Below are 21,843 nucleotides of genomic sequence, written 5' to 3'. Positions count from 1 at the left end.
CCATCTCATTGTTAGAGTAGTTTGGGTTTGTGTAATGACAGTATTATAAGGTGCAATGAAGGGACACGAGACAAGGGGCAAGCTTGTGATGCTACTGTCAACCTCCCTCCATGCCCCTCCCTTCTAGAAGACAAAGTGCACAGCACAGACAGCAACCATTACACTATGCTCTTATGAGAAAAAAAAAAATATATATGTATTGAGGAACATTAAATATCTTGGATGTGCTAATGAGCAAATCATTTTATTTACATGGACTGAATTTTTACTTGGAGACATGTTTTCCTACTAAAGAAGAATTTTACTGTTGACCAGGCAGGACACCTCCCCAAAGATGACAATGCTTTGGACAGTGTTGATGGTGGGCTGGGGCATCTGGAATCCTTGGTGCATACTTGCAGGTACTAACTGGAAACAAACTCTTCTTGGGGGTCGAGGATGGGAGGCACCTTAGGCCCAGCTGCTCATCATTGAATCTTACATTTTTCAAACTATGTTTGTGTCTGACTTCCCTTTCCCTGATAGAACAACTCTGGTCCTTGGAGATGGCTTGATGACTACAGTCTATATAACCCATCATTCTCCCTTGCTCTGGGTAGGAGGAAAGCCTATGGTAGCAGAAAGACCCACATACTTTGGCTTGGAATTCCTGTTTGTGTTCATTTAACTTTGTGGCATGAAGTCCATGATGAACTGCTATTTTTTCTTCTGGGTTCTGTCCAACAGCTGTCATGAGTGCCTGACCCTCAGCAGTCTCACTCTTCAAGATTGATCTGTTTTTGACTGATCCGTGACTCTGGGCAGTGGCTGATATGGGCTTGAATTTTTGCAGAGCATCCTGACCATTGACTTTTTCATTGGGGAAAATCCGCTTTAAAAATAGCCTCATCCTTTTTCTGAAGAGGTTTTCTGGAGGGCTATGTTTCTTCTCTGGCATGAGCTGGAGACATTTTCTCCCAACAGAGTCTGTTATTCCCCTGACCTGGGCAAGGCGGCTCATACTTCCAGCTTGAGAGGTCCCTAATTCTTTAAACCCTTCCTCATGATCTCTTGGTTTATGCCTCCTACAGTCCTCTCTTTTGTAAGTAGGAGCAATAATCTTGCTCTGGCTCTTCCATGAGTCCTGAAGTTTTGAAGTTTTGGGCTCCTGCTGCTCTAGGTTGCTCCTTTGGGCTGCCATAAGGCCACTTGTCTCCTGGGAAGCTAACCTGTCTCTGGTGGGGACTCTCTGGGGATGGCACTGAGGCACCTGAGAAGCCAAGTTGTCTGCAGCAAGGAACATGTGTTTGGGAAAGTCCTGAAGCTGGTTGTCTGACTGTACCTTTACTTTGGACTTAAGCTCACTAGCAACCTCCATGTTAAGGCATGGCTCACCTGGATGTTGGAGAACAGACATTCTAGGTAGTACGAAACTTTTACTGGTCCCTGGCACCTCTAAACTCCTCATATGTACATTTGTGGTTTGGGCTTTTGTCAATACCTTTGTTTCCAAGATAACACTAGACTGTGGTTGAAGAGCAGGGGACTCCTTGGCCCCCACAGCCTCTCTGGCCTCTTCACCTCTCAAAGATTGGGATCCTAAGTTCACCTCCATCACTGTTACCCTATGGCAGGGGTCTTGTGAGGCCTGACCACCACTCTCCTCTCTTGGCTCATTCCTGACCATTGCTGAACTTGGGCCTGGCTCTAGGCTGTCCCTCTTGACCCATTCCACAGTCTCACTCTTCCAGGTTCTGCCCACAAGGCTGAGTGTGAGGGACTGAGAAGGTGGCCTGCCCTCCTCTCCAGTCAGAGAAGACTTTGAGGGCCCATGGTAGTCACCAGATGGAATTCCTCCCAGGGCACTCTGGATTTTCTTACACACAGGTGAGGGGACAAGGAGAGGCCTCATCAGGGTAGGAACTGACTCTTCTGTTATCACCTTCTCTCCTGAATGAGCCTGAGTTTTTCCTGGGAACTCAGCAAACTTGACTGTCGAGTGGGACCCAGATACACAGGTGGCTGAAGGGGAAAAGGCAACCTGCAGAATGGTGGAGGGTTGAAACTTTTTCAACTTAAAGAGATTTATGGGCTTGAGGACCTTGAGGGGTAGGGTCCACCTGTGCTTTACCCGAAGCTTTATAATATGTGCTTCCAGCACCTCTTGAGTGTCTGCATCAAGGAAGGAAACCCTACGGGAGGTGTTCACGCAGGGTTCCCAACCCTTCAAGATTCTTGGATTTCTGGTTTCCATGTGAATATCGGACTTGGGAGAAGCATGCTCGAGAGCAAGGCAGGATTGATGCTCATTCACGGGAATCAAACCCTCATTGATCTGCCCCAACTTTTTGTCCAAATGGCCTTTCAAAATGTTTTCTAGATTCTTGTCTGAGCTCTTTAGTAAATCAATTCCTGAGTCACTCCTCAAGAGCCTCAAGTCACCTTTTGACTCCTCAGATTTCACCTGAAACTTCACTAGGGAGCTTTCTGAGCTTCTGGAGAGATCTTTTGGGACCTTCCCCAGAATATGTCCCAGACCCTTGCCCAGTTTCTGACTTAGCTGGAACCCCACTTTCTGTGCATCCTTGTTGCTCTCACCTATAAACGAAGAGGGCTGTGAGGGTCCATGCTTGTCCTTTGCCTGGCATGTCCCTGGTAATTCTCCCTGAAGCTGCCTTATCTCTAAAGACTCTTGGATCCTTTGCGGCAGCTCCCACTGGTGTTGGATGAGCCACTTGTGGAGGTGTTGTTCCAGTTGCTTCCGGAGCTCAGGACTGATTGGAAAATTCTCAGGAATGAAGGAGGCAGCCCAGCTGTCCTCAGGAATGTTGGAAGTGAAGACACTAGAGAGTTCCTGAGATCCTTTGACTACAGAAGATGAAGTCCACTCATTTTCTAGCTGCTTCTGCAACAAGGACAATTCTGAATGTTGAATCTCAGTTGGGGTAAGAAATTGTACATTACTCTGGGCTGTAGGGCAAGGTACTCCACAGGCCCTGATCTGGGGTAGAGAAGAAGGTGGTAGGATTAGGAGAGAGGATATGAGATGTGCCTGGGTTTGGACCTGAGCCAGAAGTGGAGGCTGGAATTGAGGTATTGTTGGAATAAAGGGTCGAGACTGGAACTCTAGATGGGACAGGGGCTGGAACTGGCAAAGCAGTGGAGATATTTTAGCTAGCATTTCAACTGGGCAGGCATTCAAAATTACATTGAATAAGAAAGAAGGAGACTGTGGTGCCGAAGAGCTCTCAGAGATCCAGGCGGTAGCCACCAAGGATTCACTGTGCAGGGAAGGGAGACCCCAGAAAAACTGGTTATATTTCTGCTGTAGATGGTCCCCCAAGACCTTGGGATATGAGCACTGCTGAAGACAAGGCAGCTGCTCTGGTTTGTCCTTTGTGCTCCAGAAAAGTTGGGGGGTTCTAGTGTCCTGCTCAGTACCTAGTGATTTCAGCATGTTTCCCAAAGAATTCAGGTGGCAGTTTAGGCTCATTTGTTTTAGATGTGAACCATTGTTTTCTTTTTCCTTCTGAATCTTGATCTCAACTCTCTTTGTGACTTGTATCTCTAGGTAATCAGAGCTGAGCAAAGGAGGGTTACTCACCTCTACTTGTCTGTCTGTGGGGCCTACCCAGGATGAGGCCTCTGGTGGGTTGTGGGAAAGGTGCTTTTTTTGGAACTTGCACTGTGATGAGGTTGATAGGCACAAGGATTTGGCAGCTGCCTGCCACCGGGACAGGGCTGAAATGGGACAGCGTGAGTGACCAAGGTCTGAGATGGCTGGGACGACAGAAGCTGACCAAGGAGTATGTGGAGACATGCTCTGTGGGACAGTGCCCAGTGGTAGTGCCATTGAAGAGTCACACTGAGTAAGAGTCAGAATTGAGTCAGGTGGTGGTAGGGCAGAGGAGGCTGTCAGAGGGGAGGCCTCTGAATCAGGTGGACATGATGGGGGAGAGGAACGAGCAAGTGGCAGGGGTGAAAGACTATCCAGTGGAAGAAAAGGTTCTGGTGACTGAGAGGCACTCAAGGATGTGTGTGGATGAACAGAAACTGGGGAGATCGTTGGGCCTGGAGAAATGGAAGAGGCCAGATGTAGACGGCACTTGGTCAGAGGAGCCAATAGGGACGTGGCAGGAACAGTATCTTCAACAGGCTCCCTGCATGGCTGGTGGGCTCCAGCAGGCACTGCTTTGCACATCTCACTAGGAGGGTCTTGACATGAGAGCTGATGAAAGTCGTCCTTGCCAGGGAGCCTCCCCAGGCAGCTGCAGGAGAGCAGATGGGACCAGGAGAGCTGGACAGGCCAGGCAGGGGTGGGCACCTGCAGCCCAAGAACCCTCCTCTGCCCCCACACTGCCTTCATAATGCTCCTGCTCTCCCTCACACTAGGGCTTTAGCCACGTCCTCCCATGGCTCCCCCTCCCAGGACTGGGGTCACATTATAGGCTCTGGGAGGAAGGACGACCCAGGAGAGAAGGGGAAATATTCTTTACCTTTGCAGATATGAAACCAGAGTGTGAGGCCCCTCCAGTTCTTCCAGGTAATCTCTGCAAGCTGGAAATCAGGAGACTGGGTCATGGTGGTGAAGGCAGAGGCCTAAGAGTCTTTCAGGAGGCTGAGTGCAATGGCCCTTTAAGGGAAATCTTTGGAGGATTAGATTCTGGAGCCCAAGTATCAGTGTCCAAGGCCACATGCCCCTGACAGTGATGGTAAGGGTCACTTGAAAAGGGTTTGTCCTTTGCAAAGTGCTTCCATGTTAATTAACCCCTGTAGCCCTTACAACTGCCCTGTAGGGGTGAAAGGTCAGTGGTCATCACACAGAGGAATCTGAGCAAAGTTAAACAACTTGTTCACAGTTGGACTTGGAGGTCCTACTTCCCAACTCAGGCACCAATGGTCCACCACAGTCCACACACCCCATTTCTAGGTCCTCATGGCTTCATTCTAAGCACAAATTTCTGGGAAGTATCTGGGCTCTGATCTCCTTCCAAGGAGCCTCCTCAAGGCTCTGTTTCCTGAAGAATAAGCTCTGCCACTGGCATCCTCAGAAGCCGTGAAGCTGGGCCCTCAGGGTTAGGAGAGATGGAAGCTAACTCTCGGGGGCATGCAGGGATGAATGGCAAAGGCTTACCTTTCAAAGATCTACTTTTCTTCCTACTCCTGCTCCTCCCCTTCAGATATACTTGATGCTGAGAGGTAAGAAAAAAATGAGGGGCTAACTCCCAACTCTCACTGTCCTCTATCTAGGCAAGCTGTGTTCATGAACAACATGACTTTCTACATTTAACTAAAACTCTGTGGGTTTTTTTCCTCTTTTACTTATTTTTAAAATGGATAACAATATTTTCAGTTTTTCTTCTTTGAAGAGTGCAAAGGGTTTTTTAAGTTTTAATCACCATAGATTTCTTCTCTCACTGTTCCTCTGATCAAGAAACACACACATTCTCAGACCTAAATGCCCATGTGAGCTTTGTCAGATACGATTCTGCTTCCCAAGGCCAGACCTCCACTCCAGCCTCTGCTCTGAGGCTCTCAGGGGCTCAGCATTGCCCTTAGATCAGCCCCAACACAGAGGAAAGTCTCACTTAAGACACCCGCTGTGGGAAGGTGGCTGGCGAACCAGGGCTCAGGGTTCAGCCTTCCTGCAGAGATTGAACTCTTAGTAATCCAGTCCTTGACCATTAGTCACTGCATTTGGGACTTGTCCTGGAGCCCTCTACCATACCTGAACTCCTGGTCTAAGATCTTGGGCTAGAAATCCTCATGCCCACTTTAACCCCTCTCTGGCCTGGCTTTTCCCTAGGATGATATTCTATACTTTTCTGAGTTCCCATCTCAGGAGTCTCTCTAGGTGGTTTAGAAAAGTGGAAATAAGAATAAGAAAAAAAGAGATAATCTCTGCTGGGATTAAGCCAAAAGTTTTTTACCTTCTTGATGTTTCTATGTTTCCTAGGTGGTGCTAAGGATGGATTACTCTGGAAGCAGGGGAGTAATATTAGGAAGAGCCCCAGTCCACACAGGAAGGCAAGGATGATATCAATCACCCAGGAAGTTGGGCTGGATCTCAGCCAGAAAGAAACAATGTTTTTCAAAGAAAAGAGATTCTCCATCTTCTGAATTGCATTGCTGCCCTCAGGCAACAGAGCACTGGGAGTTCACTTGATGGCAGAACCCCAGAACTGCATCACAGAGCTGTGGCCTTGTCACAAAGGGCTCCTGAGTGTGGGGGAGGGGACAATAAGAGAAATAGGCTGCACAGGGAGTTCACCTCTGTGCTTTGTGACCACCTAGAGGGGTGGGATAGGGAGGGTGGGAGGGAGGGTGACAAAAGAGGGAAGAGTTATGGGAACATATGTATATGTATAACTGATTCACTTTGTTGTAAAGCAGAAACTAACACACTATTGTAAAACAGTTATACTCAAAGATGTTAAAAAAAAGAGAAATAGGCTGAATCACTGACCCTCCTTCCCATCCAGCCCCACAGACACCTGCACCCTCCTGGGGCTTCCAGATCCCTCCTTCCAACTACTCTCATCCTGTCAGAGAGACCTTAGCCAATTTTTTATTCATTCCATCTGGAACCTGGTTCCTTCAGCCATTAGAGATCCTTACTTGAGGCCCACCAATTTTATAAGTCTTGAAAATCTTAAGTTGACCCTGGAAGATTGGCTATTTCACAGAAATTTTTACACTCAGGATTTCCTTTGTCTTCAGCTCCAACTTTCCCACATCATGTTTGTGTCTTGTATAAACCCAGGGATAGAACTGGAATTTCTTTTACATTTATTTAGTTTTGTGAATTTTGAATAGTGTATGTTTTGCCTCATTTTCTATAAGAGGGACCTACACACAAAAATTAAAATTATTTTTCAAAATTCATAAGTATGAAAGAATTATAAGTAGTTATGTAATAGGGAAGAACAAATCTGACTCCACATTAGATTTTTTTTTACTTTAATCTTTATGCTTTGCTGCCGGAGCTAACTCTGTCCATTCCTGTGAGGCAGGCTGGCTCTGAACTTTTTGTAAAACAATGTTGCTTATAGCCTGAAATATACAGGGTAGCCTATTTCTAAGGCTCTGACTTTTAAGAGCCCATTCATGGAGATAAAAAGTTGCAGAACAGAGAATAATAATTGTTTTGTTGGAGGTTTAAAGGAACATGTGACCTGACCAGGATCTGACCCATCTGGACAGCTGCTGGAACAAAGGATCAAACACCAAGATATTTGCAACAATTAGCCATGCCCTTCCCTCACCTTGCCTTTAAAAAGGCTTTGCTGAAAGCCTTCAGGGAGTTTGGGGTTTTTCCTGGGCATGAGCCACGTCTTCTTGCATGGCACTGTGTAAACCTTTCTCTGCTCCAAACTCTGATGTTTCAGTATTTAGCCTCACTGTGCATCAGGCACACAGACTTGCATCTGGTAACAGTTAAAACCTTCAAATGATATTTTTGTAAGTTTGTAGCATTTATAATTCTGGAGTTAGTAAATCTTTAAACCACACAAAAACTTTTGGGACACACTGCAAACACACACACATACTCATCTTTCCTTAACCAATCTAGTACTTTCAAATCCAATAATGCATAATTTTCTACTTAAAAAAAATCTTTCATATGTTGTCGCAACCCAACTTCTTAGTTTGCAACGATAAGACAGTCCCCACTCTCCAGATAAATTTTGAAATATGTGGTCTTAATCCATTAGGGCTACTATAACAATATACCATAGACTGGGTAGATTAAAAATAACAGACATTTATTATCACAGTTCTGGAGGCTGGGAAGCCCAAGATCAAGTCACCAACATTGTCACCTTGTAGTGAGAGCTCTCTTCATGGTTCACAGCTGGAGCCTTCTCTCTGTATCCTCATATGATGGGAGGAGGTTAGAGATATCTCTAGAGTCTCTTTTATAGGCACTAATCCCATTCATGAAAGCTCATAAGCACTTTTGCATGGCCCCTCCTCCTATCTTTAGGAGTTAGGATTTCAACACGTAAATTTTGAGAGGGCATGAACATTCAGACATGTGCACTCATACTATACCCAGAAACTAGGAATGGGTTAGAATGAGCCAAGATCCTGACCCTAAAGGGCTGTAGGGTGAAGAGTAGGACTAGGGGTCAAACCCTTGGGGCTAAGCAAGGTCTTGAGCAGCCTCTTCAGATATCCCTAGTGTGTTATATATGTATTCTCTTTTCTGAGTGTGCCTTGCCTTCCCTGCCCCATCCTCCCAGGCCCCTGAAGCTTCAAGTCCAGCCTGAACCATATAGAAAGGGAGCTTTGAGTCTTATACAAAATTCCCTTATGATGCCACTCTCTATCCCTTAGCAGTAACACAGGATTCACTGAAGGATTCACATGGTAAATTTGTCTTAATGCCCCATGAGGGCTTTAAAATAATGTGTATTCTCTGCTTGTTGGTCATAATTTTATACAGTTTTAGTGGGAAAATGGGAATGTGAGTTTATTTGGCTATATTGCCATGAATGTGCACTTTCACAAACATATCTTCTACATCTACTATTTTTCCTACAGTCTTTTCCTCCCATATGATATTCTCACCTTAATTCAACCTTTTATCAAAATTTAGACTTAGGTCTGTCACCGGGTGAGCATGCTTTGTAACAAAATAGCTTCAACGGAGGAGGTCAGTGGAAGGCCTGGACCAGCTATCTTGGTTCCATGATAGGAAGCAAAGGATTGCAAACTAGCATGTTAAGCTTAAGCACAAAGCAAAGTTTATTTAAGCATAGGTACACTCTCAGAGAGGGAGAGAGAGAAGGAGAGAGAAAGAGCAGGCTGTTTCTGAGAACGGGCTGATTCAGCGAAGTGAAGTAAGCCCAAAGCAAAGTATATCGAAGCAAAGGTACACTCTCGGGGCGGGGGTGGGGTGGGAGGAGGGCTGTTTCTGCAAATTGAAAGCAGCATTCCTATAAAGGCTTAAGAGCACTTTTAAGGAGCATTTTGCAGCGAGGTGGGGGTGAGTGATAGGGGATCATTATTTGATTTACAGTCCTGAGCTATGTAACAAGTTTACTGCTGTGCATGCTCTCACCCTTGAAGACCCAAGAAATTCCTACTGGGTGGGGGGAAGGGCAAAACCACATGTAATTTATTGTAATTAGGGTATAATGAGTTTGGATTTACTATAGGTTATACACCTGTCTGGTCTGGGCATGCACAGCCTGGAGAAGTCCCCTCGTGTTACTGTGCCTCTCTTTATCATGATAAGCTGCCCACCACACTACCATAGTTTCTCCCGTTCTGGGTGCAGTCAAGGGAGAGTCCCCAGATGGCTGGGTATGACTTGATTTCTTTTTCTTTTCTTTCTCGCCACTGTCACCTCCTCACTGCTAATGTCTGGAATAGTCCCCAGATGGTTGGGTGTGCGACTCAATTTCTTCTTCTTGTCTTTCTCATCACTGTCACCTCCTTGCTGCTAATGTCTGACTAACCACCTAACAGGTCTTCTTTGCATTCATATTTGCTCTCTAAATTTTCACTATTACTTTATTTTCAATATGCTTTGTTTGATGGGTTCTTTTTTTTGAAATTTAAAAATCTTATAACATTTATCTTGATTTATTTAATTATTGTTCTATGGTTATTGATTTCTGCCATCTTATTTTATGCTTTATTTTCTACATTTTCTTTATTGTTTCTTTTTTTCCCTTCTTTGGCATCTTCCATTTTACAGGTCAAGGGTACTTATGTTTGTTTGACAGTTGGGAATTTTTAATATTGTAATGGTTTTATATCATGAATTATCTTAATTTTCTCCTCAATTTCTTACCGTGGATGAAAAATGTTCCCTGCCATATCAGTAAACAAAGGATGTTGCAGCCGTCAAGTCAGATATCAAAGCAGGAATCCTCAACTGTGCACCCTGAGGGGATTCTGGATGGAGAAAAACAGGGTACTGATTCTAGAGTTAAGGTGCATATCAAAGGAATGATTTCAAGGAACCCAGATTCTTTCATCTTCTTATACACAGAAAAGTGCTAAAGTCCTTAACTTGAGATGTCTAGTTTTCTTTAATTAATAGTAATCTTTTGATGTTCTGACTACCTGTTTTTTGTTGACTCTTCCCTTAGGTCTTCTGAGCAGTTTCTCAGAGTGATCTGACAGGCTGTGTTCTGGGCTTAAGTCCTCAGAAAATCTGCCAAATAAAACATAATTCTGGGCTTCCCTGGTGGTGCAGTGGTTGAGAGTCCGCCTGCCGATGCAGGGGACACAGGTTCGTGCCCCGGTCCGGGAAGATCCCACATGCTGCGGAGCGGCTGGGTCCGTGAGCCATGGCCGCTGAGCCTGCACGTCTGGAGCCTGTGCTCCGCAACGGGAGAGGCCTCAGCAGTGAGAGGCCTGCGTACGAAAAAAAAAAAAAAAGAAAAAAAAAAGAAGACGGAGGAGTAGGAAGAATGGAGTAGGAGATGAGTTCATATCTCTCCCCACAAATGCATCAAGAATACATCTACAAATGGAACAATTCTCACAGAGCACCTGATAAACACTAGCAGAGGACCTCAGGCACCTGAAAGGACAAGAAAGATCCCCATGTAACCAGGTAGGACGAAAGAAAGAAGAAGGGAAAAGGAAGAGCAGATGAAGTGGGACGTGACCTGTGACCCTGTGGGGTGGGGGGAGCTGAAGGTGAGAAGAGGTTCCTGCATCTGGGAAAGCAGCAGGGAGAGAAGCTGGGGCAGGAGAAATTTGGTGGCTCAGAGAATAGTGCAGCAACCAGTCTGTGGCAGATGGGAGAGAGTGAGGCCTACACAAATGGTCTGGCCACAGCTCTGCATGCCCCAGCTACTGGTGACCACTGGTGCACATGGGGGCTGAATGTTGGAATGTGGGGTTTGAAGAGCAGACCCAGGAAGGGGAATGATGTTGGCTGTGAGGAGACAGCTCAAGGGGATAGGAGTGAGGAGCTCCACAACAAGGAATGCTCCTGGAGGAAGTTCAGACCACCATAGAAGCAAAGTGCCATTGTTGAGTGATGTACAAAGGGTGGGACCACCACTGCAGCCTCTCTCTTCAAGCACTGGCCCCTGCCTCCACAGGCAGTAGGAAGGGCTCCTGCCAGAGTGGCTCACATGTCCCCAGCCATCATCACCCCAGCACTCTCCTGCCTGGGTGGCCCATTTGCCCAGCTTGCCATCTTGACTCCCTCCTGCCTGACAGGCTTGCGCATCCCATAGCCACCCAGCACGCTCTCACCTGGGCAGCCTGCCTGCCCTGATTGCCGCCTCTACATCGTCCTGCCTGACAAGCTCGTGTGCTCCAGCAGCCTTGGGAACAGACGCCAGTGGGTAGCCCACATGCAGAGATGGGACTGAAAGCACAGCTGAGTTCCAGGGAACATGCAACTAAGGAAGAAGAGCTGAAATCTCTCCTCATGGCTGTGCAAATCATGGCATTACACTTCCTCTGATGGCTTCCTAAATTCAGCACCTGGAAACATCCCAATGGACAAGTGCTCCTGCAGCTGAGATAGGTCTGGCTTTAGCAGCTGTGGGTTTTGTGGGCATGTACATGCTGGGGTTTGGCCAGGCCAGAGTCTGAGCTGCCTCCATATCTCACATAGTGGGTCCAGGTACACAATTACTGCAGTCCTGGGACCTGACCTCAGTGGATCTGGGCCCGTGGCCTGGTGAAAATGATCCCTGAGTCACCAGGGCCAGTTGCCAGCATAACCATGGTTAAGGTGGGACTGAGAGCAGTACCAACAACAGTGTACTTTGTGAGCCCACACAATGGATGAAAGGAGACAAAACAGAGCATACCCACAGGTGAACACCTCCAGAGGAGGAATACTCAGTGGCTTCTTTCCCAGTGGGAGTGCTCCAATCCTCTCTACCTCACACCACAGATCAGAAACACAGCTAAGAAACAGATCTGAGGGCCTCTACTCGAACGACTAGGGATCAGAACCCAACCCTGACAAGGCAATGACAACCACAGAGGAAAGGAAATGCCCCACTCAATATCCAGAGCAGGCTCTGGTCACCGCAACACCAGTCAAACCCCCATCAAGGTGATAACAGCTAGCATACACTAAGGAAAGAGGTAGCAGATATCTATACTAAGACCCCAAAAAGTACAAATGAAAGAAATGGAAATTGCATTTGAAATTAAGAGGCCAGGAGCAGGGCTTTCCTGGTAGTGCAGTGGTTGAGAGTCCGCTTGCCGATGCAGGGGACACGGGTTCGTGCCCCGGTCCGGGAGGATCCCACGTGCCGCGGAGCGACTGGGTCCGTGAGCCATGGCTGCTGAGCCTGCGCTCCGCAAAGGGAGAGGCCACAACAGTGAGAGGACTGTGTACTGCAAAAAAAAAAAAAAAAAAAAGAGGCCAGGAGCATAAAACCACTTTGTGTGTATATATATGTGTATATATATATATATATATATATATATATATATATATGTGTGTGTGTGTGTGTGTGTGTGTGTATAAACATATAAATATAAATATAAATATATATACATATATATATATATATATATATAGACTGCTATAAGAAAAACCTCATGGGAGGGCTTCCCTGGTGGCACAGTGGTTGGGAGTACGCCTGCCGATACAGGGGACATGGGTTCATGCCCTGGTCTGGGAAGATCCCACATGCCGCGGAGCGGCTGTGCCCATGAGCCATGGCCGCTCGGTCTATGCGTCTGGAGCCTGTGCTCTGCAACGGGAGAGGCCACAACAGTGAGAGGGCTGTGTACCGCAAAAAAAAACACCCCAAAACAAACAAACAAACAAACAAACACCTCATGGGGAATGCCAATAAAATAAAATGACAATATCATGAATGAGCATAGAAACAAAAATCCTCAACAAAATACTTGCAAACCAAGTCCAATAGCACATTAAAAGAATCAGACACCATGATCAAGTGGGATTTATCCCAGGGACGCAAGGATCCTTCTGCATATGCAAATCAATCAATATGATACATCACATGAGCAAATTGAAGAATAAAAACCATATGATCTAATCATTAGAGAAATGCAAACCAAAACCACAATGAGGTGTCACCTCAAACCAGTCAGAATGGCCATCATCAAATAAATATCTACAGACAATAAATGTTGGAGAGGGTGTGGAGAAAAGGGTACCCACCTGCACTGTTGGTGGGAATGTAAATTGATACAGCCATTATGGAAAACAGTATGGAGTTTTATGGAAAACAGTATGGAGTTCATTGCAGAACTAACTATATACAATAGCCAGGACATGGAAGCAACCTAAACTGTCCATTGACAGATGATTGGATAAAGAAGATGTGGTACATATATACAATGGAATAGTACTCAGCCATATCAAGAAACAAAATTGAGTTATTTGTAGTGAAGTGGATGGACCTAGAGTCTGTCATACAGAGTGAAGTAAGTAAGAAAGAGAAAAACAAATACTGGATGCTAACACACGTATATGAAACATTAAAAAAATGGTACTGATGAACCTAGTGGCAGGGCAGGAATAAAGACACAGATGTAGAGAATGGACTTGAAGACACAGGGGTGGGGTGGGAAGGGGAGGCTGGGACGAAGTGAGAGAGTAGCACTGACATATATATACTACCAAATGTAAAATGGATGGCTAGTGGGAAGCTGCTGCATAGCACAGGGATATCAGCTCAATGCTTTGTAATGATGTAGAAGGGTGGGATAGGGACAGTGGGAGGGAGGCACAGGAGGGAGGGGATATGGGGATAAACATAGCTGACTCACTTTGTTGTACAGCAGAAACTAACACAACATTATAGAGCAATTATACTCCAATAAAGATATTAAACAAAAAAACAAACAAAAAAACCCCATATGATCATCTGAATAGATGCAGAAAAAGAATAAAATAGGAATAATTTTAACAAAAGAAATGCAAAAATTATACTCTGAAAATTACCAGTGTTGAAAGAAATTAAAGAACTAGATAAGTTTGAAAGTATCTCACGTTCACAAACTGGAAGACAATATTTATAGATGGCAATACTCTCCAAATTGATCAGTACAGATTCAGTACAATCCTTATCAAAATCTCGATGACATTTTTGCAGAATTTGATAAGCTGATCCTAAAATTTGTGTACAAACTTAAGGAATCCAGAATAGACAAAACAATATTGAAAAAGAAGAATAAAGGTTGAGGAATCACACTTCTTAATTTTAAAACTTACTACAAAGCTACAGTAATTAAGACAATATGTTATTTACATAAGCATAGATATATAGGGAATTCCTTGGTGGTATTTACATAAGCATAGATATATAGGGAATTCCCTGGTGGTTGAGTGGTTGGGACTCCGAGAGTCTTTGTACTGCCAAGGGCCCGGGTTTGATCCCTGGTTGGGGAACGAAGATCCCACAGGCCACTGTGTGGAAAAAAAAAAAGAATAGATATATAGATAGATGGAATAGAATTTAGAGTCCAGAAATAAGCTCTCACATTTACAATCAATTGATTTTCAACAGGGTACCAAGACAATTCAAAGGGGTGCCAGTGTTTTCAACAAATGGTGCTCGGACAAATGTATATCCACAACAGGAAAAGATATTTAGCATCATTAGTCATTGGGGAAATGCTAATCACAAAGAGAGATAGTAGCAAGTGTTGATGAGGACATGGAGAAATTGGAACCTTAATACTTTGCAAACGGGAATGTAAAATGGTCTAGCCACTTTGGAAAACAGTCTGACAGTTCTTCAAAAGGTTCCATGTATGGGTTACCATATGACCCAGTGATTCTACTCCTCGGTATGGACCGAAGAGAAACGAAAACAGGTTCACACAGAAACTTGTGCGTGAATGTTCACAGCAGCATTATTTATAAGAACCAAAAAGTGGGAGTAACTCAAATCAAACCCATAATAAAGCTCCAAAAATTGGAAATAACTGACCGATAGGTAAATGTGGTGTATTTGTACAATGGAATATCATCTGGCCATTAAAAAGAATAAAGTACTGATATGTATTACAAAGGTGATGAACCTTAAAGACATTATGGTCAGGGAGGGAAGAAGGCAGATACAAAAGACCACATATTGTATGACTCTCTTCATACGAAGTGTCTACACTCTGTAAACCTCTAGAGAAAAAAGTAGCTCAACAGTCAGTTGTGACAGGCCTGAGGGGGAGAGGCCAAGGGAGGAATTGGGAGTAGATGCTAAAGGGGACAGGGTTTCTTTGGGGGATGGTGATAATGTCTTAAAGTTGACTGTGGCGATGGTGGCACAACTCTAAAAACCATTCAGTTGTATACATTAAACAGCGACTTGTACAGTACGTGAATTATATCACAATAATGTTGTTAGGGAAAAAAAAAGATTGTATGAGGGAAATTGGTCAACTAATGTAAGAAAAGAAAGCAAAATGAGAGCTCAAACTCACATACATCACATACGTCAGAATAAATTCTGACTTGATTAAAGTGCTCAGTGTAAAAGTAATTAAACTGGACTAGAACTATCAGGATGGGAAAGACCTTTTCAAGCATAAAACACATTACAAGAAAAATTAATAGGTGCTATGAGTACAGAAAAATTTAAGAACTGCATGTCAAAATATTTTTTTTTCCTGTAACTGAACTCACCTCAACACAGAGCCTTCATTTTTGCTCTGAGCAGGAAAACCCAACCTTGCCCATGGCTTCTGGTTTTAAGCACAGTCATTGCCGAACCTAAGCCTGGTCAATTACAGACTGGCCCTGTCCTTTCCCCTTCTGCCCAGAGGTGGTCAAAGTTTCTGGGGGAAAAGAGGAGGAAAGGAAACTTCTGGCTCTGAAGGAGGGCTGTCTGGTCCTTAGAGCTGGGCTTCCATCCTCCCTCACTTCGCTCAGGGACAGCTGACCCCCTCCCTGTAGCTAGTCCTTAGCAATGCCGCCGCAGCACACGGTTTTGGAACCCCAGCATGCATGAGCTCACAACGTTGTTTATACCGCATTGTGCTTTTGTTCCAGTGTCCTGGACGTTGCCTGGGTCACGCTGTGAGGATGCAGCAGCATCATCATATAATTTGTCAATACCCCAAGGTTGTTCTGAGTCCCGCTGTGATGACAGGAGGTACCGGCCCCGCCCTAGGGCAGCACACAACCTCTGCCACCTCAGTAGTGACTATGATCGCCTGAAAGCGGCATCCTCTGTCCTCCGTACCGCCTCTCACAATGGACAGTTCCTACTAAATTATGATTTCTCATGGTGCCACCCTCAATAGTATGTATTATACCAAAATACTCATTAACATGCACTATTTATCATTACAAATTATTTGGATGTTCAACATACAGGGACACCGCAAAGAGAAAGGAAAAAGTAGCACTGAGAATAGACAGGTATCTTTCCCTCTATACACAAAGCTGATGGAGCCTCATAATATTTCATTTAGGTTTACAGATTAAATCTGTAACCTAGAGTTTTCAAGGAACTACTTTATTCCTTTGTTTAGACACTGTTTGATTAGGACGTTGGCACAGAATCACGTCCAACGTTATTAGCAGAGAATAAAATTAACTTTTATCTCGTTAAGGGGCTGACACACACACAAAAATGCTTCCCTCTTTTATAGAAGTCTGAGCTGACAGATGATTTAGGGATAGAAGAACTTTGTTTGTGATTTTCCCTGGCGGGGAAGGGGGGCGCCCCAACTCCCACATTGTGCAAGGGTCAAGTGTATAGTGCTTCAAGATGAGCAGTGAGTCTTTCTAGAAAACATTCATGGTGCTGGAATTGAAATTCCCCTTCACTTGCGACAGGCCTTGGAGTTTCCAAGGTCACTCGATGAAGACAAAAATCAACCATTTTACAGTAACTTGTAAGACTGTGTTAGCCTAATGAGGCTGAGCCACACAGAAGATAAGTAATGGGACACCTCAGAGATCTCAACGATGTACTTCCTTCTTTCCTTTCCTTTCTTTCCTTCCTTCTGTCCTTTCCTCCTTCTCTCCTTGACTCTTTCCCCTTCCTTCCCTCCCTCCCTCCCTCCCTCCCTCCCTCCCTTCTCTAAGGCCTACATAGGTTACAAGCAGTGGGCAGCATTATCGGGACAGTGGAAAAGGTACACCTTTATTTCCAATTCAGATAAATTTTTCTAGGAAATCCCCTCTATTTTCTTGGCAGTTTGAAATACGTTGTAATCTTTAGTAACTCCGCAAGGACACCGAACAAAGTCCACATTTTACAATCCAAACACTAATGTAAGGCTTGGGTCCTCTCTCATGTACAGCGTGATGAAATCCCAAATATTCTGGGCTTTTACATATCAACATTTTGGGATTTTATCATTTTTCCACTATTGTCCTTTATTCTGCCCGAGGTCTAATCCAGGATCCCACATTGTGTTTGGTTGCCTTGCCTCTCTAGCCTCCTCCAATCTGTGATGCTTCCTCAATTTCTTCTTGTCTTTCATGACCTTGACACTTTTGACCATGACACTGGCTACAGGTTTTGTAGAATGTCCGCCAATCCGGGGTTTTCTAGTGTTTTCTCAAGATTAGAGCGATGTTATGCATTACTGCCCTTCTTAATGCATACTAACAGGGGGAACAATAGGTCACTAAGTCCTATTACTAGCGACTTGATCCTTGGTTCAGGTAGTTTCTGCCAAGTTTCCTGTCTATTAAGTTCCTATTTTTCTCCTTGTAATTAATAAATACTTATTTGAGAGACAACACTTTGACACTGTACAAATACTCTGCTTCTTCTTAAAGTACTATCCCTCAATGTTAGCGTCCACTGTGCATTATGCCTACAACAATTATCACGAAGTTGTTCTAACCGTGACCTTCTATTTCCTTCGTTCCTTCTACTTCTGCTAACTGGAATCCTCTGGAAGGGAAGAGTTGTCCCTTCTTCCCCATTTATGCACTTTATAGATATCCATATAGACTCCAGGGGATGCATATATATCTAGACATAGTTATAGATATCGGTATCTAGATATATATCGAGGGACTGAAATCCAACACTGTCATTATTTTGTTGCTCAAAGCATGCTAGCTTTGGCCATTGGGAGGGTTACAAGGTTGACTGCGTATACCCTGATCCTTGAATATGCATGCACGCGCGCGCACACACACGCAATTTTTTCTTTTTCCTCCCTGTATCTATGCGTTCATACTGAAACCTTGAATGCCATTCCAGCACACAGGGTCATTATTATACAGTCCGTACCTTTTTCCTGTTGGTAAACTTCCTTCTCTGACAGGGAGAAGCCAGGCTTTCGTTATCTGCAATATATTTTCTTGGTCGTAGTTTCAGAGCTGCTAACACATACCCCTGTGAAAGCAAAACAAGAAATTACCAACTAGAGTACACTATTTGTATAGTATTCTTTTTGTCTACTGCCTTATGGTGTCCAGTGAGAACCCACTTCCAGAGTGACTTAGGTCATCCCCTTCCTTCCCACCCCCTGCAGTGTGGTTCTGTGATTCATTCGTAGTACAACCATCCTCATTTATCACGGTCTGCACTCCTCCTTGCGTTCTCCCTGCCTCCTGGTGACAAATTTTCTAAATCTCGTTTAAAACTTTAAAACAGGATTTTTTTCAGCTGTCATAAACATTTTTTCCTACCACAGAAAATTGGTGTTGCCCTCGGGAAACCAATGTTCTGTTACTTAGCTTCCTTTTAAACGTGATTTGATGATTAGAAGTCTCAGTCCTCTAGCCTACCATGCCCCCTCATCACTCAGCACACATCCCGCGAGGAAAACCAGCCACACATCAGGGCTATTTACAGACCCCGGTTGGTCACACTGGCCTACATGTCAGGTGCTCCGCTGGTTTCCTTCCCTTCCCCTAGGAGGGCCCCGCTGCTGATGCTACCCGAATTTTCAGCCTTGGCCTAGACTTGACAAATGCTCCCAGAGAAGTACACAGTTGGCCATCTCAGCTCATGTAGGAAGGGCTCCCCTCGGTCTGTAATTTTAGTTCTTTGCTTCCATTAAAAAGAGATTTTTAAAAATTTATGTATCTTTTTAAGCTGTTTCAGTGGAAGTAATGGCTTTCTGCCATCTGCTATGTCCTATCTGGTAGCAGAACTGAGAACTTGTTACTGGCTACTAGAAAAACGTTAATGAAGCTCCTCAGTCTGACAAGCAAGACTTCACAATCTGATCTCAACCTACCTGTTTGGAAGCATACACCGATCTCTCAGATCCTGAATTTCTCTGGTTCCCACCATGTTCGCTGAACCACCCTCTTATCTTTCTGGCTTTATGATTTTTTTGCTCGCCTCATCCTAAGCTTTTAGGATATCCCTCCTCTTTCTATATATCAATACTTACTAGTCCGTGATGCATTCCCACACTAGCCTGGAGTGGTATCTTGCTTAGTCTAAGTGTTTGAAGCCCTAGTTGTTCCATTACTTTCCTTGTGAATTATTCGCCTCTTCTTGTGATATCTCCTGTTTTGATTTCTCGTATGACTTACCTAATTCTTCAGGCTATTACCGCTCTTCTTTCTCAACTCAACTGTAAAGTTTCTAAATGTCAACAACGATGCTCAATTCAGATCTCTATTCCTTATAGTGCCCGGCACACAGAAGAGTCGTCCCTAAAAAGTATCACATCAAATACTGACCTATTTTCATTATCTACATGTTCATCTGAATGACTTTCTAAAGCAAGGCTGCTGCTAGGGGCAGGTATGTTTCTGTGTCTAAGAGCCACCAGTTTCAGAGAACCACGTCTCCAGAATCTACATGTCACCCTTCTCACCATCTTGTAGAGTTTTTCGTTTTTGTTTTTAATCATATCCCATTTCTGCCTTTGCTCTGTTCTCTAATTCTTCGGTGACAGTGAGAGAGAGTCCCTTCCCATTGTGATTTCTCTTCAGCTACAGACCTGTCCTGCTGTAGGTATCTACAAAGCCTACAGTACAACCAACACACAGAACGACAACTTATTCCCTAGGCCCTTAGTATTCGTTGTCTCATGCCCGAAAACCTGGAAATACAAGGATCCCTGTTCCTCACTAGGGAAGATGAGGAGAGAGAAGGCCAGAAGGAACCCAAGGATCCTCAACACTGGATTACGGGAGTGGAAGTACAGGAATCTATAGGAAACCCAGCTAATTAGAAGCCAGAACTAGTGTTGGTGTGTGTGAATGTGTGTGTCTCATATGTAAATAGTCACAGCATCAAGGAGTATCACTACTGTTGTATTTTTCAATAGACTTTGTGGGGAAAAAAAGAGAAAAGAAAATCTCACTATGGTTGTTTTAAAAGACCTAGTACAGACCGTTCACCAATAACCTTTTATGTCAAATTATTACACAATACACTGTCTCCTCTGCATACCAATAAATACATATCTTAGCAATTACTGTATGCTATATTAGATTATAACAATATACATGTTCACCGTGTGCATTGTCTTAAAAATGTGTCCTTTGTACAGATCTCCCTCCTGGGCTGATGTACAGATCACAGCCATACTGATACCATATACTTTAGTTACCCATTAAACTGGTAAGAGTGACATTTAAAGAAAAAGTATGTGTTCTCTTATTACCGGTTTAACGTATAAATCATTACTTTTACTGTGGATGGCATCACTCGTACAAAAGGGTTGTATATTAGGACATACCCATTCAGCTATATCACATAACCAGTGAAAAGGCTGTAAGCCTAAATATGCAATTACATTATTAACAAAAAAAAAAAATGAACTAACAAGACAGCCTATTGTGTAAAAATAAAGGACCCCACTCCCTGCCCAAAAGCAACAGACCATTATAGACTCAGACTGATTGGGGGGGAAGAACCTGGTCATACGTTGTACAGTCCTTACTCTTCCAAGTCAGTTGCCAGGAGGCAGGAGGTATTCCAGGCTGGAAGTCTTGGAGGAGCAGGTTGCCTAGGTGGTGCTCCAACACTGTCTCGCTGGGTGGACAAGCCTATTGTATTCTGAGGTTCAGTATCAGGGACCATCTGCTAACAGATGCAAGCTTCACCCTCTACTCCAGCCTTTCTCAGTATAAAGGGAGTATTTTGGTTCTCTACCTGCTCACTCTTTTGCTTTATCGGTTGGTTCAGAACTTGAATGGAGAAGAGGGCTGCTCTTTATTTGACTTTCTCAAAGGCTCCAGTATGCTCAGTAAAGTTTCAACCCATGCTGGGATGGAAGGAAAGGAACAGTGCCGACTAAATGTGGCATAATGTGACACATATGACATAATGCTTGTTCAGTGGTATCCTTTGTTTTCATGGTTGGAGACGGAGAAAACTAATTAAGTGGCTGAATTTGGACAGGAATCCAGGCCTCTTAACTCTCCATCAAGCAAACAGTCCGCTTTTTTCTCACTATACAATACTATGTAGACAACAGGGAAAAATGTTTTTTCCTAAGCCACGGAGACTTACGTTTGGCAATGCACCAAAATCACGATCTGATGTTAGATCTCAAAGCTGGAAGGAAGTTTTTGGGTTTTGGCTCTTTAGTTTTTGAAATGGCAAGTTACCTTTATAGGTCGGGACGGTATCCAACTTCCCTTTTTTAACGTGTCTCTCCAAAGGCCGAGCTATTGCCACACGCTGCACTTTACAAGAATGAAGATGCCGTGTGCAGGTAGTACCAAGATCAATCTCCCCCTGCTTTGGTTTATAGTACTTCTGGTGCATGGCGAGGCTGTCTGACTATTTCAGAAGGACGAGAATCCAACCTGAAACATATAAATTTGAAACATAGCTTCACAGGTTCTTTTATTTCTAAGTTTTTCAATGCCGTATTAAAATTTTCCAGACTTTTTTTTTAACTTGAAAAGTCTAAGAAGATATTAAAATGGTGATGGTTGATAAGCTCCTTGAAAGAGATTATTGAATTCCTTTATGTCCTATCCAGTGACTAAATATAAGAAAA

The 21,843-nt window shown here is 44.1% G+C and overlaps 1 protein-coding gene across 1 annotated transcript; it reads right to left on the bottom strand.

The window, feature by feature from the left end:
• Positions 1 to 228: 228 nt before the first annotated feature.
• Positions 229 to 18,263, bottom strand: LOC131760783 (spermatogenesis-associated protein 31A6-like). The gene is made up of 4 exons (XM_059070901.2): positions 18,156 to 18,263; positions 5,114 to 5,171; positions 4,476 to 4,536; positions 229 to 4,247 (listed from the first exon to the last, which is right to left on the bottom strand). Exon 4 carries the CDS (start codon positions 4,178 to 4,180, stop codon positions 302 to 304), a length of 3,879 nt encoding a protein of 1,292 aa, XP_058926884.2. The 5' UTR covers positions 4,181 to 4,247; positions 4,476 to 4,536; positions 5,114 to 5,171; positions 18,156 to 18,263; the 3' UTR covers positions 229 to 301.
• Positions 18,264 to 21,843: the final 3,580 nt, after the last annotated feature.

Source organism: Kogia breviceps, chromosome 8, assembly GCF_026419965.1.
Source record: "Kogia breviceps isolate mKogBre1 chromosome 8, mKogBre1 haplotype 1, whole genome shotgun sequence".
Lineage (NCBI taxonomy): Eukaryota > Metazoa > Chordata > Mammalia > Artiodactyla > Physeteridae > Kogia > Kogia breviceps.
The sequence above is the reverse complement of the archived record's forward strand: the minus strand, read 5'-3'. Positions and strand labels throughout refer to the sequence as shown.

Excerpts from the sequence above, each read along its gene's own strand:
- LOC131760783 (XM_059070901.2), bottom strand. The coding sequence starts at position 4,180 with ATGTGCAAAGCAGTGCCTGCTGGAGCCCACCAGCCATGCAGGGAGCCT.